Genomic DNA, 25540 nt, shown 5'->3' on the forward strand with positions numbered 1-25540 from the left:
CAGTCTCTTCAACAAATGGTGCTGGGAGAACTGGACAGCAACCTGCAGAAGGATGAAACTAGACCACTCTCTTACACCATTCACAAAAATAAACTCAAAATGGATAAAGGACCTGAATGTGAGACAGGAAACCATCAAAACCCTAGAGCAGAAAGCAGGAAAAGACCTCTCTGACCTCAGCCGCAGCAATTTCTTACTTGACACATCCCCAAAGGCAAGGGAATTAAAAGCAAAAATGAACTATTGGGACCTCATGAAGACAAAAAGCTTCTGCACTGAAAAGGAAACAATCAACAAAACTAAAAGGCAACCAACGGAATGGGAAAAGATATTTGCAAATGACATATCAGACAAAGGGCTGGTATCCAAAATCTATAAAGAGCTCACCAAACCCCACACCTGAAAAACAAACAATCCAGTGAAGAAATGGGCAGAAAACATGAATAGACACTTCTCTAAAGAAGACATCCGGATGGCCAACAGGCACATGAAAAGATGCTCAACATCGCTCCTCGTCAGGGAAATACAAATCAAAACCACACTCAGATATCACCTCACGCCAGTCAGAGTGGCCAAAATGAACAAATCAGGAGACTATAGACGCTGGAGAGGATGTGGAGAAACGGGAACCCTCTTGCACTGTTGGTGGGAATGCAAACCGGTGCAGCCGCTCTGGAAAAGTGTGGAGGTTCCTCAAAAAATTAAAAATAGATCTACCCTATGACCCAACAATAGCACTGCTAGGAATTTACCCAAGGGATACAGGAGTGCTGATGAGTAAGGGCACTTGTACCCCCAATGTTTATAGCAGCACTTTCAATAATAGCCAAATTATGGAAAGAGCCTAAATGTCCATCAACTGATGAATGGATAAAGAAATTGTGGTTTATATACACAATGGAGTACTACGTGGCAATGCGAAAGAATGAAATATGGCCCTTTGTAGCAACGTGGATGGAACTGGAGAGTGTTATGCTAAGTGAAGTAAGTCATACAGAGAAAGACAGATACCATGTGTTTTCACTCTTATGTGGATCCTGAGAAACTTAACAGAAGACCATGAGGGAGGGGAAGGCATAAAAAAAAAAAAAAAAAAAGGTTAGAGAGGGAGGGAGCCAAAACATAAGAGACTCTTGAAAACTGAGAACAAACTGAGAGTTGATGGGGGGTGGAAGGGAGGGGAGGGTGGGTGATGGGCATTGAGGAGGGCACCTGTTGGGATGAGCACTGGGTGTTATATGGAAACCAATTTGACAATAAATTTCATATTTAAAAAAATAAATAAATAAACATAAACAATTTTTTAATTAAAAATAAATAAATTGCAACTTCTTTAAAAAAAAAAAAAAGTAAAGAAAAGAAATGGATCCTACTCTGTCAGTCAAGCCTTCAGATGACTGCAGTCCCTGCTAATATCTGATTACAACCATAGGGGACCACATGCCAGAACCACCCAGCTAAGCCCTTCCAAATTCCTGACCTACAGAAATTGTTAGTAAAAATTGTTTGTTTTAAGCTACTAAATTTTGAAGTGATTGTTACATAGCAATAGGTAATTAGTCCCTAGTACCCTCTGAGTGATGTCCTTACCTGTGAGGAATAAGCTTAGGAATTCCCTGAGCCTGTACTGATGGGCTAACAAGGCATAAAGAATTACAAAGCCATGGGATGCTCACACCCAAGCTTGGGTAAACAAGATTAGGCCCCCAGAATAAAGCGGGGGCGGGGGGGGGGGGGGAGCAAATGCCCCCAGAATAGAAAGGGGGGCAAAAACCCCCTATACAAAGGTATATGAGGTAAGCCAGATTAGGTATTCAGGGAAAAAGCACCCCCAATTTAGTACTATGGCAGAAAGCTGCTTTCACAGGAAGGACCAAATTAGGTAAACAGGTAAATAGGGCTATAGACTGCTGTGCTGCAGGTGATGCTGCCCAGAAGGGAGCTGATTAACAAAAGAAAGGTGCCTTGTTAACCCTGAGGTGCTCTGTCTTATGCCCTGGGCTAGCTAAGAGAAACAGACACAGCGCCTCCTGTCTGCTGTTAACAACCATCGGCCCATCTGCCTGGTGCCAGGATTTTGTTTTATATTGAGCCAAACCCCCAAACACCGTATATCTTCAAAACCCCCTTTCCTTCATGCCCATGAGTTAATGTTCACAGATTCATTGTCTCTTCATGCATGCCCATCACATTTGTAAGCCTTCTGATCTTAATAAATATGGAGCAAGGTCCCTTATTTGGGGCTCTTGTCTTTTCCCAGACATTAGCCATCTCTCATATTTTAATCCTGTCTCTGCTTTCTTGCTGGCCAAGAAAGAACTTTAGACTCAGAGTCTATGACACTTACCCACTGAGACAAGGTTGCTATAGTTCTCCAGCATCACATCCCTGTATAGGTTTCTTTGAGCAGAATCCAGCTGCTGCCACTCCTCCCAAGTGAAGTCCACAGTCACATCCTTGAATGACACAAATTTCTGTACAGGACGTTCCTGTTCAATCTAAAGTGAAAAACGCTAGGTGATGTGTAAAGCATGTACCAGGAGTCACTGCTGTTTTAATCATGCAGAGTCCATCTTAATAAATTAAAGATGTTTATACTATGAGGCCAGTTTTACTATGTGGGAGAAGCAGAACACCTATTAGGAAACCTTTGCTATGGAGAACCATTCATCCTCTCTTTCCATCAATAAGCACTTACTAGGCAACCACACAGCCTGCATTATTTGGTGCTCAGAATACTAGTATGAACAAAAGACAGGAAGTTTACAGACTAGTAGATGGAGGCAAACAAGTAAATATATAAAAGCTACAGGGTGTTAAATAAGTTACAATACAAATAGGAAAGAAAGAATGATTCTACTTTGGGAGGTTGAGTTGGGCTTTGTAGAAGATGTAGTTAGGCAAAATGAATAATGAAAAATGTAAAAATAATTTTAAAAAAAGTAAAGATAAAATAACTTTTTTGAAATGTAAAAAATGAATGGCGTAAACTCCAGTAAGATATGGAAGAGGAAGAAAGATCATTCTAGATGGAGAAAGGCATATGAAAAAAGCTATGGCGACATGAAAAAGAACATGGCAAACTCAAGGAATTTTAAGTACTTCAGAATAATGCTCTCAGAAATCATTTATTCATACGCTGCTTTCACAATTTTTACATATCTGCATGTCACTTGCACTATTACTGACTTAAGAGTTTCAATTCAACTTTTTGACTTAAATTCATGATTTTAAAAGGAAACCACTATAGGGAAAACCAGTATCAGTTCATAAAATGAAGACAACAACAATCTGTAAAACAAGTATATACTGATGAAATGCCATACATGGGATTTGCTTTAAAATGCTCTAGAGAACAGGGGTGCCTGGGTGGCTCAGTCAGCTAAGCACCCGACTTTGGCTCAGGTCATGATCTCATGGCTCACGAGTTGGAGCCTCATGTCAGGCTCTGTGCTGACAGCTCAGAGCCTGGAGCCTGCTTCGGATTCTGTGTCTCCCCCTCTCCAATTATATGAAATATCTAGAATAAGTAAACTCACAGAGCCAGAAGTAGTTTTGAGGTGACCGAGGGCTGTGGGGGTAAGGTAGAAAAGTGAGTTATCGCTCAATGGGTACATAGTTTCTGTTTGGAGTGATGAAAAAGTTTTGGAAATAGTGGTGATGGATTCACAAATTGTGAACATAATACTACTGAATTGCACACTTAAAAATGATTAAAATGGAAAATTTTATGTTATATGGATTTTACCATAAAAATTCTATTGGTCCAAATTAACTTTGAGATAGCCTATTATAATAGATCTTGTAGATCTGGCCAAGTGGCAATAATGACTAGGCAATTAGATTATAGTGGGATGACGGTGGCTCAGATAAAAACCATGAGGCATGGAATTCAAGCTGAGAAAAGCGAGAAGTAAGAAGTAGGGAGTGGGGTGTAAAGGACACTGAAAAAGTGGAGGATCAATGGATCAGAGCTTTGGATGAAAGTGGAGAATTACTGGAGTCAAGGTACTACCGTAAACAAACCAGAAACAGAAATAATGGCCAGAATGAAATGCTTGGAGGTACAGTTATTGGTGATTATATATCTAGAATAGGACTATGGAAGTTGGTTGAGATGGGATAGAGGAAAACGATGTCCGGAAATGAGGAGATACGCTGGTACTGGAAGCAGAAGGAGTTAAAGGTCCCCAGAAAAAGACAAGACAGAGCTTCTGTGAGAAGTCATTTTAGGCCCCCAACTGTTTTCCCTCGATCTACGCCCTCTGGGTTCTACTTGCCTGTGCACATTTCTTGCAGAGCTTCCTAAGGCTAGAATTAAATGCAAAAACCTCAGTAGTTAAGGATTTTAAGGGAACAAAGGGAATGCAGAAAACCAACAGTCTCTACCAGGCTAGGAAACAGCCTAACCGTAAATCAATGGTAAAACTCCCAGTGCTGTTTCAAAAGTAAGCAAGGCCCTGAATTTCTTACCCAAGGTAAGGAACCCAAGACCCCATCCAGTTTTTACTGGCTCTCAGAGCTTGCCCACAGCCCCTTACCCTTGTCTGACCTCCCCATTATAATGTTAAAGTGTCTGCCCTAAAAGAAGCACAAGCTTCCTCGAGGTTAACATATGATGCATGCATAGGCATGTTTTCTAAGTACGCCTCTACAAACTTCTGCCTGCCTTTACGTGCAATGGCAAAGCTCCACTTTCTCAATATTCATCCTAAACCCTAAATAAAAAGAGCCCACACACCCCTGCTCAGGGTGTCACAGCTTTGGAAGTTATTCCCTGGGATCTCCTTATTTACTGCAAATAAAAGTTTCCTTTGTGCAATAACTCTACCTGGTGTAGTTTCTATCTCTGACTCACCAAGGAGCAAACTCATGTTAGTTCAGTTACAGTACCAAAAGTACGGTGATAATGTGATTTATAATAAGAAATTTATATTTGGTCTTTGTAGTTCCTAGCATAGAGCTCCTAAAACCCTTGGAGGGGTGTCTGGGTGGCTACGTCGGTGGTCAAGCATCTGACTTCGGCTAACCATGGTCTCATGGTTCGTGGGTTCGAGCCCCGAGTCAGGCTCTGTGCTGACAGCTCAGAGCCTGGAGCCTTCTTTGGATTCTGTGTCTCCCTCTCTCTCAAAAATAAATAAACATAAAAAAAATTAAAACCCTTGGAATTTCCTGTGCTGAAAGTGATAAAGTTCTCTTATTATGTTAATGAGATGCTTGCGGGGAGTGGCGGGGGGGGGGGGGGGGGGGCACCTAAGGAGAGGGTGGCTGGTCACCAGGGGAGCCAACCAAGAATAGAGAATTAAAACTTCCAGTCCTACTCCTGATTTTTGGAGAGGGAGGTGGAGTTGGGAGGTTCAATGGATCACCAATGGCCAATTATTTAATCAATCAAGCCCACGTAATAAAGCCTCCACAAAGACCCAAGTGGAGAGAATTCAGAGAACCTCCAAGTTCATGAACCAGAATGCTTCCACGTGCCAGGCCTTGAACTCCATTCTCCTTTGTTCAGGACTCTGTCTTATATATGTCTTCATCTGACTGTTGATTTGTATCCTTTAAAATCCTTTGTAATAAACTGGCAATCTAGTGGGTAAATTGGTTTTCTGAGTCCTCATTATGAGCCACTCTAGCAAATTAATAAAACCAAAGGAGGGGGTTGTGGGAACCTCTGTTTATAGCTAGTCAGTCAGAAGCAGAGGTAACAACTTAAGACTAGTGACCGTGTAATGGAACCTGGTCTGGATCACCCAGCAGAAGAACCAAATGGCACTCAGAGATCTTGAAAGGCAGGAGGTTTATTTCACACCAACACGCTACAGGAGATCACTCTCCAGAGGTCTGAGCCCTGAGTGAACAGGGGGGAACAATTTATAGTCTGTTACTTCCACATTCCGCATTAGTACTAATCTGGTGCATGTGTGAGGCAAGCAGAGTAGGAAGAAGAACCTGGAAGGGGAGTCTTTGGTCGGGGACTGGAATTTTTCTATCAGTCCTGTCGGCCATCTTATAACAGATTTTTCTCTACCAATCAGAATCTGAAGTGAAGGGCAGTCTTGTGGGAGCCCTTGACCTATAGTATCTGATACTACCTCTAGGTGGGTAGTGATGAGGGAGCATGCGGCAAGCTGGGGGCAAAATACAGGCTGGCACACCATCCCTCCCACCCAGTGGAATACGTGTGATATTCTTGGACACTGCTAGCTACCCAAGAACAAAGGAAAGGGGTTTAAGTGCTTGCCATGGTAATGTGGGAAACTAAGGCAAATGAAAAATTCTCTTACTGCCTATAGCCCACTGACAAGTCCTTGAGACTAGCAGAGTGACCTCCCTCTAGAAGCTCAGCTGCCTCAAGGATGACCCTTTGCTGTGGGCAAAAGAGAACATTAGCTTAACATTATCCCAACCTCGAGGATCCTGTAAGTCTACTTCCTTTATCTCAACTGCCCCAAGATATATGCTGGCAATCATACTCCAAGCTTATGGCCCCCTGACATATATCGGAAGGGTCTCATGACTGTGGTTTTATTAAACAGTAATAAATGGCACTTCCCTAGCAACAGCTAGCCCCTCAAGGTCCTGGAACCTTGCTTCCAAAATTCCTTAGAGACTTACTCTACCCTGATCCTCTCCCAACCTGAGGGCATATAATGAGTTACCCGTCATGACCCCAGTGCAGCTCTTTCTACCCACAGGCCCTGTTCCCATGCTTTGATAAGATCACCTTTTTGCACCAAAGACATCTTCAAGAATTCTTTCTTGGCCGTTGGCTCCAGACCACCCCACCATCACCCCCAAACTTCATCAGGTAGTGTCAAAATTGAGCTGAATTGTAGGACAGCCAGCTGGTGTCAGCAGATTGCTCGGTGGTATAGGAAAGAACCCCCACACATTAGAATTGGGTGCAGAATTACAGGTACATAACCCAGTAGTCCCCAGACTTTTAAAATCAGACACCGGATACTGTGATACAATAAGAAATATATATTTTGGTCTTCATCCCTGGCTCCTAGTCAGAATTCCTAAAACTTTTGTAACTTCCTAAGCAATAAAGGTGTGATAAGCATCTTTTGTTCTAGTATTTGGTCTTTGACTCTGGTTCTTGATACAGGGCTCCTAAAATCCTCGGAATTTCTTGGGTGATAGGAGTGTCTTTTGTTCTAATGAGGTGACTCTTGATATTTTTCAGTTAAAAAACAAGCACGTACATCAATAACATATACCTTTTTCAAAAAAAAAACCCCATAAATTATATATAAACACTTCAACACTGAGATATTATGACATTAAGAATATATGTACCTAATTCTCTTTTCTCCCCATACCCCAGTGCATCATCTCGCACATCTTCTAGGAATGGATGCTCCCCACTTTGAAGACGACTATACTCACTCAAACTGTGTGCTACATGGTGGGTATAACCAATGGAACATTACAGATAAAAATTCAATAATATATACCTTCAAATAAAACCATTTAAAACCATATGACAATCATAACCATTAAGATGTTTGCTAGCAGTGTTTAGCTGAGCAATAAACCAACAGAAATGAGCAAATTCACTTGATTTCCACTATCCATGAAGCATACTCACTTGATATACACTTTGAGGGTCTCAACCTATTGCATTTTAAAGGAAAAATATTTGATTATTTATTGGTTAAAAACTGCAAATTAAAATTGATACTATTATGATCTTTAATAATGTTAATTCCTTGGACCAATTTTACAACCTTTAATTTGTGGATCAAGGTAAATTTTTTGGCAGCTATGTACTTGGGCCCCATGATTTTACTGCCTTCAAATTGGATTATGCCTTGTTATTATGCCCTATTGTTATTTTGAGAGACGGTTTAAGAAATAGCTCTGGAGAAGCCTCCTACAGAATTTATCAAGGATTGGTTAAGTGTTAAGGATACTGCCTACTATATCATATGTATGCAGACCCATCAAGAGAATAACTTTAAACCTAAGTGACAAAAATGCTTTCATTCCCTCAAGAAAATATCATCATGTGTAATGTAAATCATATCTTTGCAGAGGATATGCTCAACTTTAATGAACTGTGAAAAAGATCCTATAACTTGTATCACTATATTTTGCATTTCCTTGGTCTAGACCCTCTATTTTATTTTTCCTGATTTCTATTAACATTTTTTTTTCATTTAATTGAATTAATTCTTTTAAACTGCCTCAAATACAATGGAAAACAAAATGGGGTATAAATAACTCACTCACCTGAGACTTGGTCATTTTCTGTTGCTCTTCAGAAGGCACAGGTATCTGTAAAGACAGAGCTGGGATGAGCAGGGAGGGGATAAAAAGAAGACCACCTTAAGAGTCTGGGCCTGCCCTGTGAATTCCTGCCCCTTTCAAAAGTGTCTTTCAGAGAGACCACAAAAGATTATGCTGTGATAACATCAACTTATTAACTTACAGTTCTGAAAAGGTCAGGTCACGGTATGTTTTACCTTTGTGAATGTGTATTCCTTTATACATTTAAAAAGTTTCTCCTCCTCCTTTGGCCCCATAAATCTATAATTAGATATTTATCCTAAAAAAAAAAAAAAAAAAAAAAGCATGGACACACATAAAGATATATATGCAAGGATATTCATCACAATGCTGCTTTATCACTACCTAGATGTTCAACAATAGGGACTGGTTAAATCAGTTATGGAAGGACAGAATACTAGACAATCATTAAAGTATCTTAGAGAAGAATTTACAGACTTGGAAAAATGTTCTTGTTGTATTACAAAGCAAAAAAAAATAGGTTATAAAACAATATATATACTGAAAAGAAATATATTTGAAAGGAACAAAAATATGTCTGAAAGGACATACATCAAAATGTTATGGTTACCTTTGGTGGTAGGATTAAAAGTGATTTCTATTGACTTGTATTTAGCATTTTCATTTTCCAGTTTTTCTAAAATAAACGGCTACTTTTTAAATTAAAAAAAAAAAGATTGTTATTTTTAGCAGCTATTGTCCTACTGACCTCTTAACCCAAACTCTTATCAATGAAGTCCTAAAGGGCACAATTCACTAGCTTGATACATTTAATAAGCCGTAACAGTCACTGTCATCAATAGACTTATAGGACCACTTCAAATGTATAGGCTCAGTTCAAATGTCACCTCCTCTAAAAAGCCTTTCCTGGATAGAATCAGCCATTCCTTCCTCTGACTTTCCCTTAGTTTGCAACACTCTGCTACAAGGGCTTCCTGATACAAATTTAGGGCAAGGGAAGATGCAGTCTGAACTAGGACCACAGCAGTGGGAATGGGGAGGACAAACTGGAGAGATGTCAGGGAGGCTAAATCACCATGATCAGAAGATTGATTGGACATGGGGAGAAGAAGGCTGGGGAGAAAACTCGATGTCTACAGGATTTTTACTATGGCCATCTGAAGTAAGGGTGACTCTTCATGATGATGAACATAGTAGGATGAGCAGGTGAAGTATGGAGAACTAAGAAGATATATTCTATTTCTATCATGTTAAGATTGAGGTTCTGTGAGTGAACCCCACAGAGATGTGTAGGAGACAGCTGGCTACTGTGAATCTGGAGCTTATTAGAAATGTCTAGGCTGGTGCTATAGATTGGCAAGTCATGGCTTTCAAGGTGGAAGGTGATGCAATGAGTGTGGTTGAAACTGTCCAGAGAGAGCACATGCATTGAAAGAAGACAGGGAGAAAGCAAAGGAGCTTTGAGAGAGGGTTTTTGAGAGGCTTTGGCTTGAAGTACTTAGCTAGCTACAAGACAGTAGCAGAGAATATAAACTGCCTCAAGTCTATTGACCAGATAGATCCAAGAGTGGAAACAAAACCTTTGGGGGAAGGATGGGAACTCTCCCTGACCCTCACATCCTTACAGGCATAAACCCATGCAAGAAAACCCAGCACAATATGCGTGTGGAATGCAGCCTGAATGCAAACCGTTACAATTCAGGGCTGGAGCCCCAATCACTAGTCGCAAACCATCTGCTCCCTAAGCTATCACACAAGCTCCTAACAGCTGCCCAATACAGCCCCCCACACATTGACCTAACATAACCCTAAAGACGGATATCTGTCTTCAGGGCCCAATCATTGATTTCTATGTGACCCCAACCCGAGGGACTCAGAATCACAAAGACACGCTCCATCACTAGTCCCACAAATTCCCAATCAGTCGCTGACCCTCCTCAGAGTCCACTACTACCAGCAGCATCACTAAATACCAACCTATACCGGGCGGCAATCGTGATTTGGGGCAGGCCCGCTTAATTACTAACCAAAGACCGAAAATTACGGACCGCTAGAGATGCTCAATCGCTGATCAAACATGATGCCCTTACTCCCAATACCGCAGCCAGTGACTGAAACCTCGTTTTCTGTGAACCGGACCCCTCAACTCCCAGCCTCTCCTGCGGGGACCTCAGCTGAGCGACAAGTCCACCCCCTCCCACCGTGAGGGCTGCGGACTCTCGGGTGTTAACGGCGGAAGCAGGCGCAGCCCTCGACCTGCTTCTATCGCGAGACTTTCCAGGTGTTAGGTCGGGCTGAGCCAGGCAGATTAATATGGCTGCGCCTAGTGAGCGGAGAGTGTGACGGAACGGGAGGCGCCATATTTCGAGTAGGTGTTAGTGCCGTACAGCAGAGAATCCTGAGAGCAAGGCAAGGTAGAAGTGGAATACGGGAGCTACAGAAAAGATGTACTGGGACAATGCGGGAGCAACAAAGAATCCCAGGTTTCTGAGGATAGAGTCAGGGAACCGCTCCCGCTAAGATGTGTAGAAAAGAGACACGCAGTGCAAGGTGCAAATAAAGATGGGGAAGTGGGGTGGGGGAATAGGAGAAGCCGCTCCCGTTATTAAGCCAAAGAGGAGCGTGAGGCTCAGCCAGAGTCAGTTGATCTACAACACATTGCCTCACTTCCCCAATATTAGGTAAAATAATGATAAAATATGCTTACTGAGGTAGGTTATTTAATTTAGGTTTCAATTGGGGTGGAAAAGTCAGGATGGAGCAGTATTCTCCCTGAGACCGAGCACTGGGAGAGGGAAAGTCAGAATGCTTTCATCTGGTGACCTCCAGCCAGTCATCCTGGAAAATGGAATTCAAATGTTCCCCTCCTGGGAATGCTGTCCCAGATTGGGATGGGAAAACTCAGCCACTGCTAAAGACACCTCAGATGGCAGCAGAGGGGAAGTGTTTGAGGATAAACTCTGAAGGATAATCCCAAACCCCTGAAACCTCCTCTCAACCTGGTCTTGAACTTGCTCTGTGGCTTTGGGCTAGCTGCTTTCCCTCAGTTCTCTCATTTGTCAAGAAGAGGAAGGTTGTGAAATATTCATTTGGGTGTTTGAATGTTTGCTGAAAGCACTTCAGAATCTGTGCAGTTTTTAAAAAATAATAAATACCATGTAATAGTGTTATTACTGTTAAATTAATTAAACAAGGAGACTATTAGACTTAGGTGGTTCGAATGCCTTAGCAACCCTCCCAAGCAAACCAAAACCTAAGCCTGTAAATGCCTCAAGGTTACGAAATCAAAACCTAAGGCCAACCAATCACAAATGAGGCTTTCCCAAATAAGACAACTGTTTAAACTATAGGCAATCAAATAATTTCCTTGCTTTGCTTCTGCGACTTCTCTGTAAAAGTCTTGCCTCTAGCTCTTGTCAGTGGAGCACTTCTTACCCCTTGTGGTTTGGTGCTGCCCAATTAGAGAGTTTTTGCTCAAATAAACTTAAAAATTTTAGTATGTCTTAGTCTGTCTTTGAACATCACTACAGAATATCCAGCCCTAACTAATGCCTAAAGACACTATGGATTAATTCTTGGGGTTCACTCAGCTCTTTAAAGTCATATACAGTGGCCATGATGCTTCTGGAATGTCCTTCCCAACCATATGTCGGGAAAACTTCTATTCCTGCTTCAAAACTGGGAGCCAATATCCTGTTTTAAGTTTTTTCCCAGAGTCCCCTGGCATCTGTGCCTTTTCATGGGCACAGCTGCATATGTCTTCTACTATGACAGTCATCATTGCCAAGAACTGGGATTTCCAGTGTTTGTCTTTTCTCCCCTTTGGTCTGACAGCTACTCAGGGCAAGCCTGTGTCAGTATCAGCCTAGTTTTCGCTTTTTTGTTAAAAACATATTTATGTCTATTGAGTCCCACCATAATGTAAAGCTCATTCATTCCTTCACTCACACAATTCGTTATTGTCTTGCTTGGTAATGCAAGGAACGAGCTCAGAATCTGATAGTGACAATGTAGTGTGACTAGTGACCTGATAGAGGCATGACTGGTGCTGTAGGGCACAGTGAGAGGTAAATAACTTGGTCAGGGACTGGAGTGGTAGTGGTGGTGGGGGTGTGGGATGGAGTTTGTCAGGAAAACAAGATTAAGAAGGAAAGTGTCAACAGAACAGCAGATATATACCACTTCTCACATACCTGAGAGCAAAGTGATCCCACCTCTACATCTTTGCTCAGATGGCTCCCTATGTTAGGAATACCCACACACTCCTATTTTGGGGGGAGATTCCATGCCAAAAATCAGGGGAGTCTCGTGCCTTGTGAGGTCCTAAATTAATAGTTTTTTACATGTTTAAATAACGCAGGGGTCTTCAATCTACAACACTTAGGCAAATCTGGCCTGCTGTCTGTTTTGATAAAGTTTTATTGGAACACCATAATGCTCATTCATTTAGATATTGTCTATGGTTACTTTTGTGCTATAATGACACTGTTGAGTAGTTGTGACAAGAACCATATGGCCCACCAAGTCTAAAATATTTGCTGTTTATTCCTTCACAGAAAAAAGTTTGCTGACCCCTGATCCAATTTCATGCTGAGGGAGAAACCATTATTATCCCCTTATACAGAGAAGGAACTTCAGGCACCAAAAGGTCACACAGCTTGTTAGTGGTGCAGCCACGATGTAAACTCCCAAAGTCTGACTGAGAGCTTATGCTCCTAACCAACTATGCTACACTACACTTTAATGAATGTCTTTTGAATATCAATTAATTTCTTTTGGTAAAGAGGCAAATATAATTAATATAATTATCAATATAACTTGTCATCCAAACCAGGACAGCTTTGACAGTGAAAAGAGGTGCAATTAGTCACTATATCTGGACATGGGACATAAAGCCTCTCCTGAACAATCTGTGATGTGTGATCACCCTAGAGATAGGAACAGAGATACACAAGACAGAGCAGAATAGATAGACAAAATTATGAAAGATGTTTTATTTTATTTCATAAGCCAAATAAGTGTACTTTCTTGCTTTATAGTCATACACATATACATTAAGAATACTTTCTTGTGAATTCTTATGTTACTCTCATTAGCTTATGACACTTCATCTTGCTTAAACAATAAAAATAATTCTTACTGCCCAAATACTCCAAGTTATTCATGCTGTATGTGTGTGGGGGGATGGGGGAGGGGGGGAGTTCTGTTTAGTATTCCACTCTACTCTCAGGTGGCTTATAAGGTGAGAGGAAACATGGGCCAGACAATCCATAGAAATGGCATCATGCACAGGAGGAAAAAAACGTGTAGAATCATCTGTGCCGCAGACGTGTGCAGATGTGTGATAGCTACTTACTTTGATACGAATTTATAAGCCAAATATTGCCTTCAGTCAATCAAATACAATAAAAATACATCTAAAACTGGTGGTTCTTATAGATTATTCTAGAAAGGATATGCAATCAATCAGGGAAAGCACATACAATGGAAAAAACAAGACACCAAGGATGGAGAGCCCTGGAAAATTCCAACTGGTGAGGGATAAGAGAAAGAGGGCTTGATGATGGGAACGGAGGAGAGAGGGAGAGAGAAGAAGATCAAGGGGGAATGGTGTCAGAGGAACTAACGGCAAAATATTGCAAGAAGAGGGAAGCATTAAATGTCAGATGCAACCAAAAATCCACTACGATAAGGAAAAAAAAAAATGTCCCTTGGATTTGATAAGCGTAAGATGGCCTTTCTAGAAATTGTTTCACAATAATGATGAAGACAGAGCCCTATGGAATTCTACTGAAATATAAATGTGGACTGAGGAAGTAGAAACACCAAGGTAATACCAATTTTCAAGAAGCTTGTATATTAAAGGAGAGAAAGATGATGAGTCAGGTTACAAGCTGGTATTTTTAATATACAAAATAATTTAAGCAGGTCAAGGACTGAATTATGTCCTGAGACACATATGTCTTCAGACAACTATAAAGACACAGATCAAAAACCCAATAGAAAAACAGGCTGGTACCTCAATAATAATTAAAGATATGTAAATTAAACAATGAACTTTTCCATAATGATAAAAAAAATTTTTTTAATTTTTTTAACGTTTATTTATTTTTGAGAGAAAGAGACAGAGCCTGAGGGGGAGAGGGACAGAGAGAGAGGGAGACACAGAATTGGAAGCAGGTTCCAGGCCCCGAGCTGTCAGCACACAGCCTGATGCGGGGCTGGAACTCACGAACTGTGAGATCATGACCTGAGCTAAAGTCAGACACTCAACCGACTGAGCCACCCAGGCACCCCCATATTGATAAAATTTTAAGTTGATAGTATCCAATATGAAAAAAATCAAGTATGGAATTATTCACCCATATGCATAGATGGGTGGCAGACAATCTAGCAATACTCTCAAATTGAATATGTGCCAAAACAACTTGAGAAAAGAAAAACAGGGACGCCTGTGTGGCTCAGTCGCTAAAGCGTCCTACTCTTGATATTGGCTCAGGTCATGCTCTTGTAGTTCATGAGTTCAAGACCCACATTAGCCTCTGTGCTGACAGCATGGAGCCTGCTTGGGATTCTCTCTCCCCCCTCTGCCCCTCCCTACTCTCTCTCTCAAAATAAATAAATAAACTTTAAAAAAAGAAAAGAAAAACAAAGTGGGAGGGCTTACTTTCTTTACCTGACTTCAAAACTTACTATTGGTTTACAGGAATCAATGCAAAGTAATATTGGCATGAAAGTAAATCAATAGATAAATGGAACAGAGAGTCCAGAAATAGACTGCCACATACATACTCAGCTGATGTCTATTTAACCCTTGGTATCGGTAGTGCCAGTGGTGGGCAGAGATGACATGCGGAGTTTGTGGCAAGCCCCAATAGGAGAACACCATAGGCTCCTGGAGTTTTGGAGCAAGGCCGGGCCATCTGCAGTGGACAATTAGATGCTTTTGTAAAACATCTTGCATACTACTGCATCCTGGTAAAAACAGAATGCATGCCCATGGGACACTAAATGACTACTGCACCAGAACTACCCATTATGAGGTAGAACCTGTCAAAACCATCAAATCATGAATTAAGTGGGTTTAGAAAACATCCATTTTAAGGTGGAAGTGGTACATTCAGCAACAGCCGGCATAAGCAAGCCCATGGCACCCACCACTGTTACATCAGCATCCCCTACAAGGACTTCAGGTTGATGCGTAAATACTCTCAGCTCTTTGTGTGCAAAGAACCAGTAGGCAAAAGGAGGCAGCACTATTTCAGAAGAGGTGAATAACCCCGATATCAGTAGAAAGTGGGCTATCACACAATGTGGGCAGGGAAGAAAACATAGAACTCAGTGATCCACTTAGTACCTCTGGCCCAACTGTGACTGTAAATGTACAGGTTCAGGTCTGAGAAGGGCATTATGGCCAGTGTCTTAGGTCAGCAGAGGTCGCTGCAAATGGATAGTGGAGAAGTGAGGTGATGAGTTATCTACTATGACCCTGGGACCACTATAGCAGCAGGAGCTGTGGTTTATCCCACTAATCTCTCCCTTCTGACTTCTCCCCACAAGCAAAGAGGGACTCAGGAATTCTGGAGGAAGTACTTCACCGATATATAAAAACCAGTATATCTAAACAGAGCAAGGGAAGTAGTATGATAGACATAAAGTTGCATATCCAGACTCTTCTTTAAGGAAGGACTTGATGTTTGGCTGGGGGGAGTGCACTAAGAAGACAACTTCTAGCTGTCAGCTACTTAGAACTAGGACTCCGTTACAGAGAGCTGCCTCACCCAAGGTCATGCCCTTTGCAGTGCAGCCTGCATCCGGTGAATGAGCAAGACGGGGGTCCAGAGGCCTAATACAGTGAGTGGGAAAAACACTCACTTCAGAGCTCTTCACCAGGTTTGCAGAAGCTTTGTTGGGTCTGCAATGTATGTAAACTTCGTCCTTTGTCCAATCCTGCATTTCCTCCTTCCTTTCATAGATACTGGGTTTTTTTTAAATGTTTTGATTTATTTTTGAAAGAGAGCGAGACAGAGCGCGAACAGGGGAGGAGCAGAGAGAGAGAGGGACACAGAATCCGAAGCAGGCTCCAGGCTCTGAGCTGTCAGCACAGAGCCCAACGTGGGGCTTGAACTCCTGAACCACAAGATCATGACCTGAGCTGAAGTCGGATGCTTAACTGACTGAGCCACCCAGGCGCCCCCTAGAGTTAATGTTCTATAAACACCAATTAGGTCAAGATGTTTTATAATGTTCTTTAGGTAATATATGTGCTTACTAATTTTTCCTTTTTTAAAAATTTTAATTTAAATACCAGTTAATTAATAGGGTCTTTACTAATGTTCTGTCTAGCTGTTTTATCAGCTGCCTAGAGAAGGATGTGAAAATCAATTATGATTGTGGAATTGTTTATATTTCTCCTTAATTCTTTCCACGTTTGCTTCTTATACTTTAGAGCTCTGTTTTAGGTGCATAAATGTTTATGAATGTTTTGTCTTCCTGATGAATTAATCTTTTAATCTTTAAAAAAATTTTTTTTAATGTTTGTTTATTTTTGAGATGGAGAGAGACAGAGCATGAATGGGGGAAGGGCAGAGAGAGAGGGAGACACAGAATCGGAAGCAGGCTCCAGGCTCTGAGCCATCAGCCCAAAGCCCGACGCGGGGCTCGAACTGATGGACCACAAGATCATGACCTGAGCTGAAGTCGGACGCTTAACCAACTGAGCCACTCAGGCACCCCTCTTTTAATCTTTTTAAATTGGCCCTCTTTATCTGTTAATAGTTTCACTGAGAAGTCTGTTTTGTCTGCTATAAATATAGCCATTTATGCCTTTGTATGCTTACTATTTGTGTGATATATCATTTTAATCCATTTAATTTCGACTTAATTGTGTCTTTTTATTTATTTATTTAAAATTTTTACTTTTGAGAGAGTGAGCACAAGTGGGGAAGGGGCAGAGAGGGAGACACAGTATCTGAAGCAGGCTCCAGGCTCTGAGCTGTCCGCACAGATCCCGACACGGGTCTTGAACTCATGAACTGCGAGAGCATGACCTGAGGCAAAGTCGGACACTTAACCAACTAAGCCACCCCAGCGCCCCTCTGTGTCTTTTTAAAGTATAGATCTTGTGCAGAGCTAAAACTGGGTCTTGCCTTTTTATCCATTATGAAAATCTCTGCCTTTTAATTTGAGAGTTTTGTCAACTAACTTTTAAAGTAATGATTGTTAAGGTTGGGTTTAGGTCTACTATGTTATTATTTCTATTGTTTGTCTCCTTTGATTTTCTTCTTTTGCATCTCCCTTCCTACTTCTATTATGCATTTTTTTAAGTTTATTTATTTTGAGAGAGACAGAGACAGCACAAGTTGGGGAGGGGCAGAAAGAGCAGAGAAAGAACCCCAAACAGGCTCTGTGCTGCCAGAGCATAGCTCCACACAGGGCTCGAACTCACAAAACTGTGAGATCATGACCTAAGCTGAAACCAAGAGTTGGATGCTTAACTGACTGAGCTACCCAGGTACCCCTCCATTATGAATTTTAAAATTAAAACATTTTTTTTCTACTGACCTATTTCAAGTTCAATGACTTCCCTGTCATTTACATTCTGCTGGTAAACTTATCCAGTGAATTAAAAAACTTTTTAAAAATATTTGTTTTAATTTTGAGAGAAAGTGAGTGTGCAAGTAGGGGAGGGGCAGAGATAGAGGGGGACAGATGATCTGAAGCAGGCTCCACGCTGACAGCAGAGATGGGGCTCGAACTCACAAACCACAAGATCATGACCTGAGCCAAAGTCAGATGCTTAACCAATTGAGCCACTCAGACACCCCTCCAGTGAATTTTAAATTTCAGACATTGTACTTCTAAGTTCTAGAGTTTTCTTTTGGTTTTTCTCCAGTTTCTATTTATTTGCTTAGTTCTTAAAAATGTATTCACTGTGAGCATATCTTTATTTCACTAAGCAGTATTATAATACTTATATTAATATCCTCATATGCTCATCCCAACTTTTGGATTGGTTGTCTCTTTTCTTGAATAGGGTCACATTTTCCTAATTGTTTAACTGTCAAGTAAATTTTTCTTGTATCCTAGATATCATGAATGATAAGTTGTGGAGAGTTTGGATTCTGTTATATTTCTCTGAAGAGTGTTAACATTTTTGTTTTAGCAAGTAATTAGCATGGTTGAACTCAAACTTCAAACTAATTCTGTGGGGCAGCAGCACAAATAAAAGCTCAGTTCTCTTGTCTTTAGTTGAAACATTAGGAGTCTGTGCCAAATATGCATGGTTCAGAGATCAGACAGGGATTTGGGCAGAGTTTATTCACAGAATTTGGGTTGCTCCTTCTTTGAGTCTTTCTTTTCTGGGATTTTCCTTTCACTTTTCAGTGGCTGTGGTTTCCCTGAAACTCAGCCCTGTACTTTTTCATCTCCAAAAGACTGAATGTTTTCTATCAAATTACCCACCTCTGCCACACCAACTTTAGCATATCCTCAGGATAAAAGCTGTGATCTAACTTACCATTCCCTTCTTCCAAATTTCAACTCTTTTCCATAATCTGCTTTTGTTCACTCTCCAGTACCTTCAGGTCATTGGTTGTGTGTGTGTGTGGTTTTCCAGAGTTTATAACTATTATCTGTGGAGGGTCAGGATCAGTAGGAATCTACTTGGCCATACCAGTAATGAAAACTCATTACAATAAAATAAAATCAATTCATGAAAATAGAAAAATTACTTAGAAAAACATAAAACTTACTCTTAAACTGACAATCTTGAATCACCATCCACATAATGATAGTGATATTTTGCATTTTCTAACATATGTATTTGTGTGTATAAACATTATCTTTATATTAAAGAAATGTCTCAGAAACGTTTTCAAATACTCTTAAATTTTAACAATGATTTATACCAGTGTTTCTCAAAGTGTGGTCCCCAGACCAGCACCATCAGCATCTCCTGGGAAGTTATTAAAAATGCAAATTCTCAGCCTCCCACCCCCTACTGTCCCAGACCTACTGAGTCAGAAACTTTGTGGATGGGGCCCATTTCTAATGTCTGTGTTTTAACAAGCCCTCCAGTCAATTTTGACACATGCTATCATTTAAACTCACCTCTGTATGTCTATTTTCTTTCATTCTTCATCTCCAATAATTTTTTAGACATCCTTTCTTCAGTCATTGATGCTAACATTTAATTCCTTTTTTACTGTACTCGTTGGCTTTCAAACACTTATTTCCACTGCTCAGGCATACATACCTATATTCCTCACTGTCCCAGGTATGGTACTATTATGGGTTCTCCACAAGGTGTGGGAAATTTGACCTAGTCATCACATGCAACTGTTTTATCCTTCTAAAAAGTGCAGACTTTCCACAGCTCTGGAAAGTGAAGATTCATTCTGTGTTTGGTGCCAGGCTTCCACTTGGTTACAAATTACTGATGGAAAATGGCTTTCACATTGCATTTTCCTTCTCTGAAAGTAAGTAAGTTACTTAGAAATGAGGGTATAACATTCATGAGTTGATTTTTCAACACACACGTGTATATACACACACATTTCATTCTCAATACCTATATCTGTTAATTCTCTGAAGTGAGGAGATCAAGAAGGCAGGAATTTGAATGGGAAATATTTGCAAAGATGACACTTAACCACATATTCGCTGAGGGGCCATCATTATACTAGCCTAGTATCCAGATGAAATATTTATTGAGCAGAACTGACCACTAAAAAAGTCTTGCTTATTAACCCGTATGCTTCTTCTGAAGAACAAATGAGGTAATGTAGTAAATGTGCTGTAAAAATGTAAAAGGTGACATACATGCCAAATATTATTATTACCTTATATTATGAAACCATTTTTGTGCTTAAGTCACTGTTTTTAGTGTAACAACTTAAATTTTAATACAATTCAGCTGTGTTTTTTATCTATGACTCGTGAATAAAAAATAATAATAATAGGGGCACCTGGGTGGCTCAGTCGGTGAAGTGTCCAACTTCAGCTCAGGTCAGGATCTCACAGTTCGTGAGTTCAAGCCCTGCAGCAGGCTCTGTGTTGATAGCTCAGAGCCTGGAGCCTGCTTTGGATTCTGTGTCTCCCTCTCTCTCTCCCCCTTCCCTGCTTGCGCTCTGTCTCTCTCTCTCTCTCAAATAAACATTAAAAATTATTTTTAGGGGCGCCTGGGTGGCTCAGTCGGTTGAGCGTCCGACTTCAGCTCAGGTCAGGATCTCACAGTTTGTGAGTTTGAGCCCCGTGTCAGGCTCTGTGCTGACAGCTCAGAGCCTGGAGCCTGTTTCAGATTCTGTGTCTCCCTCTCTCTGCCCCTTCCCCGCTCATGCTCTGTCTCTCTCTGTCTCTCAAAAATGAATAAACGTTAAAAAAAATTTTAATAAAAAATATTATTTTTAATTAAAAAAATAAATAAGTATGCAGTGGAAAATAGGTCTCATGTGCAAACTCAAATTGATCCATAGTAACCTCTGGAATGCATGCTTTTTTTTTTTAATGTTTACTTATTTTTGAGAGTGAGGGAGACACAGCATGAGCAGAGGAGGGGCAGAGAGAGAGGGAGACACAGAATCCGAAGCAGGCTCCAGGCTCTGAGCTGTCAGCACAGAGCCTGATGTGGGGCTCAAACCCACAAACTGTGAGATCATGACCTCAGCTGAAATTGGGCGCTTAACCAACTGAGCCACCCAGGTGCCCCTGGAATACATGCTTAAGAATGATTCTGAGGCCATGTCTAGATTCACTCAGAATGAGTGTGGTGACCCATTAGCAATGTTTGCTATTGGGCAAGAACAGGAAGTAGTGGCATTTGTTACAATACATTTGAAACCCCAGATTGAGGTGTTTGTATATACGTGCTCTGAATATGAGACAAAACGGAGTGACTGTTCAGAAAAGCACTTTCATTCACCTAAAATCAAAATTTATCTTCAGTCGTTTTAAAAAATGGCATATAGAAGAAACACAGTACAGAATTATAGTTGTAATTCATTATTTTAATAAAAGGACGTGTGTTTGACAGGAAAAGTCTTTGTGAATTCAATATCAAGTTTAATGCCATATCCTCAGATTCACCACCCTTCCTAATAGTCATAGAAACTTTTACTTTGTAAACAACAGCATGGAGTGGGCTCAGTGAAAATTTTAATCAGTGTTGATGTATGCATATTAAAAGGACTTTAGTTGTGAAAATAATACATTTACATTGTTCAAAAATTCGTATACAGGATATAATAAAAAGGAGGTCTCCCTCCAGTCCCAGCTCCCATTCCTGTACTCCTGTGCTCACAGAAACCACTATAAGGTTTCTTATATATTTTTTCAAACCAAGTCTATTTACATACAAATATACGTATACATATATACACACATACATATATACACACACAGAGATAGGCAAATGCACACCCTTTTGTACAAAAGTGGGAACATACTATACACACAGTTCAGCAATCTGCTTTTTTCACTTAATGATGTATCTTGGACATCATTCCCCACCAGCACCTGTGCATCCTCAGCTGCTTTCATTTTTTCTCTTAATTTTCTGTTAATATTTTTTACATAAATAACCTTTAGGAAGTTTGCAGCTGATGCAGAAGCTAACAAAGACATTAAGAAAGAGAGAGGTGATAATATCAAAGATCAGGTTCATACCAGTGGCCACAAACATTTATACATGGAAATTAACAGATATGCAAATTCAATTCTCATATGTGGTGCTTAAGTACACAAAACTCAAGCAACTCAGGAATTTAGCATATGTAATTTGCTTCTCTACTGCTCTGATTTTTCAGCTTATTAACATTTTTAAAAGCTTTATATTTTGGTCTGAACACATAAATAATTAATAATTGAGTACTTTTAAAACAGTATTTTCTATAAAAGGTTGGTATCAAGTTTAAACTCTCCATCCATTGCTTCCCCGTAAGATTCATTTTCAAATTCTCTCGTATGTAGCGAGGTGTGACTTCTTATTAAAGGCTTTCTAACATCCTTAAAATTCAGACTTCTTCTAAGGTTAAATAAAACCTCTAGTTAAAAGGTTTTCCCAGATTAATTTCACTGAGATTTTTCTTCTGAATGAGTTTTTACATGTTTGGTAAGGGATGCATTTTGTTTGAAAGCTTTTCCACATTCATTACATTCATAGGGTTTCTCTCCAGTGTGGGATCTCTGATGTATAACAAGTTGTGACTTTACATTGAAAGCTTTTCCACATTCATTACATTCAAAAGGTTTCTCCCCAGTATGAGTCCTCTGATGTACAATGAGATGTGACTTTTGGCTAAAAGCTTTCCCACATTCATTACATTCATAGGGTTTTTCCCCAGTATGAACTCTCTGATGTTGAGTAAGGCCTTCAATTTGTTTGAAGGCCTTTCCACATTGGTTACATTCAAAAGGACTTTCACCTGTATGAGTTCTCGTGTGGTAAGTAAGAGATGAGCTATGTCCAAATGCTTTTCCACATTCATTACATTTGTAGGGTTTCTCCTTAGTATGAGTTCTTTGATGTATAATGAGGTGTGACTTCTTGCTGAAAGCTTTCCCACATTCATTACATTCAAAGGGCTTCTCACCTGTATGAATTCTCATATGTTTAGTAAGGGATGAGCTATACTTAAAAGCCTTTCCACATTCATGACATTCATATGGTATTTCACCTGTATGAGTCCTCACATGTTCTGTAAGAGATGAGTTATACCTAAAGGATTTTCCACATTCCTTACATTCATAGGGCTTCTCACCTGTATGAGATCTTACATGTTGAATAAGGTTTGAGCTGTGTCTAAAGGTTTTCCCACACTCAGTACATTTATAGGGCTTTTCCCCAGTATGAACTCTCAGATGGTCAGTGAGGGCATGTTTATGACTGTGGGCTTTGCCACACTGAGTACACTCATATGGCTTTTCTCCAGTGTGAGTTCTCTGATGCACAACGAGGTGTGACTTTTGGCTAAAGGCTATCCCACATTCATCGCATTCATAGGGTTTCTCCCCAGTATGAATTCTCTGATGGTCAGTGAGTCCTTGCTTGTGACTGAGAACCTTCCCACATTGATTACATTCATAGGGTTTGGCTTTAGCTTGAGTTTTGTCACACTTAGTAGATGAGCTACGGCTGGATGATTTCTCATGTTTCTTTCCAGTTTGACTTTTGTCGCATTTAGTATGGGATGAGCTATGATGAGATAATTTCTCATGTTTCTTGCCAGTTTGAGTTTTGTCATGCTTATTAGATAAGCTATGGTTGGATAATTTCTGTTTCTTTCCAGTTTGATTTTTGTTTTTCTTTGTATCAGGTAAGCTATGGCTGAAAGATTTCTTGTGCTCTTTAGTTACATTAGGTTTCTTTTTTGCATAGTTTCTTATATGACCAAGTAAGTCTAAATTCTGTTTCAAACTCTTTCCATGTGAATCAAATTTAAGCTTTCTTTTTGAAGGAACATGTTTTGTACTCACATTTATTTCCCCCAGTGAGCTACATTCATGACCTTTCTTCTTAGTCAGACTTTTTTTCTTGAATGCAACTTCCCTAAGGAGTTTGTTTTGAGATTCCTGGTGATTCACTAGCTGGTCGTTATCTTGCTGGACTTCTTCTAAAATGGAATTCAATGAGACATTCTTATGAATCTTTTCACTCTCATATTTTGAACTACAAGTTATAAAACAAATGCCCTATTGTGGGGCTGAATCTTTATTCAAGCTTCACATCCCAAGGTGAATGAAATATCAAGTGTAAATGTCCCTAAGCTTTTGGACTTGAGGGGAAAGTGCTGTAGAGAGCACTTCCAAGTGCTTATCCAAGAAAAGATAATTGACAATAGTAATTAGAAAAAATTTTGCCTGTTTACAAATATAACCTTGTAACCTGGGATAGATGATAAGATAAACTGAAGGAGCAGTGACTAGGTAATAGATGAAGTTAAAAGAGCTTGTGATTGTGGTTGGTATTTTTTGAGGTTTCTCCACAGCCCAAGCTTCCCAGCTTTGATAACTGCCAATTCATTCACAGTATTTGGCTCCCACAGCCTGTACTACATTAATTCAGCTCTCTCTGGTCACAATTGGAGACACATCTGGCTCAAGCCAAAGTGTCCAATATGAGTCTTCCTCCTAAATATTTAGACTCTAGTTTGTCTCCATTGGGTTTTTACAATGATATAAAATGAGTAATAGTAAAGTCATATCTTCCCTGTGTAAACAGAAAGTTCATCAGTATGAAGAACAAAGCATACATCCACAAAGAAGCAGAGATGTGAGATCACATGTTCTCAAAGAGACCATTTATCTAATCCCAATTCTGGATGGCTTTCCAGTTCCTAGTTCTAATCCCTGGTAGGATCAGGCTGACATATCCACCTTTAGGTTACAAGAGATAAACCTAAGTCCTTATAGTAAATTCCTCGATTTACTTAGGCTAGCCTGAGTAAATTTTTGTTACTGCCCTCCAAAAAGCCAAAATAGAGAAAATAAGGGAAGTCTACCAAGAAATACTGAACAGCTTATAGGTGACTAAGGGAACAAGCAGGAAAGGGTGTTCCAGTGCTACCACCTACGATCAATATAATAACGACATTCCTGTACTAAAACAAACAAACAAACAACCAAAAAACCCCCGAAAAACTAAAAAACCAACCAAACAAAAAACAACCCTACAGTTTCTGAGTCCCCTGATGCTTTTACCATGATAAAATTCATAGAAATGAGATTTACACCATTTAGAGTTACAATGTACACATGTATCTGTTTTCCAACAGTTTGCTATGGAGCATACCTTTGTTTCTGTCAGGTCACGCTACTAATTACTAATCATAAATTTTAAGCTTATTCCCAGCTTTAAGTGATTGCTCACGTCCTTCCTTCCACACGTTATACAATTACACATTTTAAGATACCTTCCCAGTGTGTGTTTTCCTTCTCTGAGTCCACCACCCACACTGACACATGGAGGCAATTATGTTTGTACCATTATGATCCAAACTCTGGTTGAAAACAATTGATTGAACAGTGGTAAACATAGGGCCCAAACTAGACCAATACTATTCTTTCTCCTAAGAATTTAGAATTGAAATTCAAAGACCTCTTTTAGCTAGGTATGGATACGACATGTGTAAAAATCCAAAAACTTAAGAGTTGGGACTACCATTTTGAGGCAGCTTTCTTCAGTTATGTGTGTGGAAAAGCAGAAAAAGCTTTAGGATGGGAATTAAACAGACTCAAAGAGAGAAACAGATGTAAGAGTCTCAAAGAATATAAGAAACTGAACAGC

General features: G+C 40.1%; 1 protein-coding gene across 8 annotated transcripts in view; it reads right to left on the reverse strand.

Annotated features, from left to right (window-relative positions):
- Window positions 1–25540, reverse strand: part of ZFP37 (ZFP37 zinc finger protein) — a 46636-nt gene that overhangs the window by 11722 nt on the left and 9374 nt on the right. For 2 of the 8 annotated variants that reach the window (XM_019454155.2, XM_019454150.2), the window contains exons 1-4: window positions 8867–10517; window positions 8472–8554; window positions 8239–8283; window positions 2348–2498 (exon numbers count right to left, since the gene is read on the reverse strand). In XM_019454155.2, the coding sequence (XP_019309700.1) occupies window positions 2348–2498; window positions 8239–8283; window positions 8472–8531 (256 nt within the window). In that variant the 5' untranslated portion in view covers window positions 8532–8554; window positions 8867–10517. Of the gene's footprint in view, window positions 1–2347; window positions 2499–7594; window positions 7621–8238; window positions 8555–8866; window positions 10518–21242; window positions 23868–25540 lie in introns of those variants that run through there. The other 6 variants (XM_019454152.2, XM_019454151.2, XM_053908193.1 and 3 more) reach the window with 6 other exon arrangements.

The sequence above is a fragment of the Panthera pardus genome, unplaced genomic scaffold, assembly GCF_024362965.1.
Source record: "Panthera pardus isolate Hobbes unplaced genomic scaffold, ASM2436296v1 HiC_scaffold_20, whole genome shotgun sequence".
Lineage (NCBI taxonomy): Eukaryota > Metazoa > Chordata > Mammalia > Carnivora > Felidae > Panthera > Panthera pardus.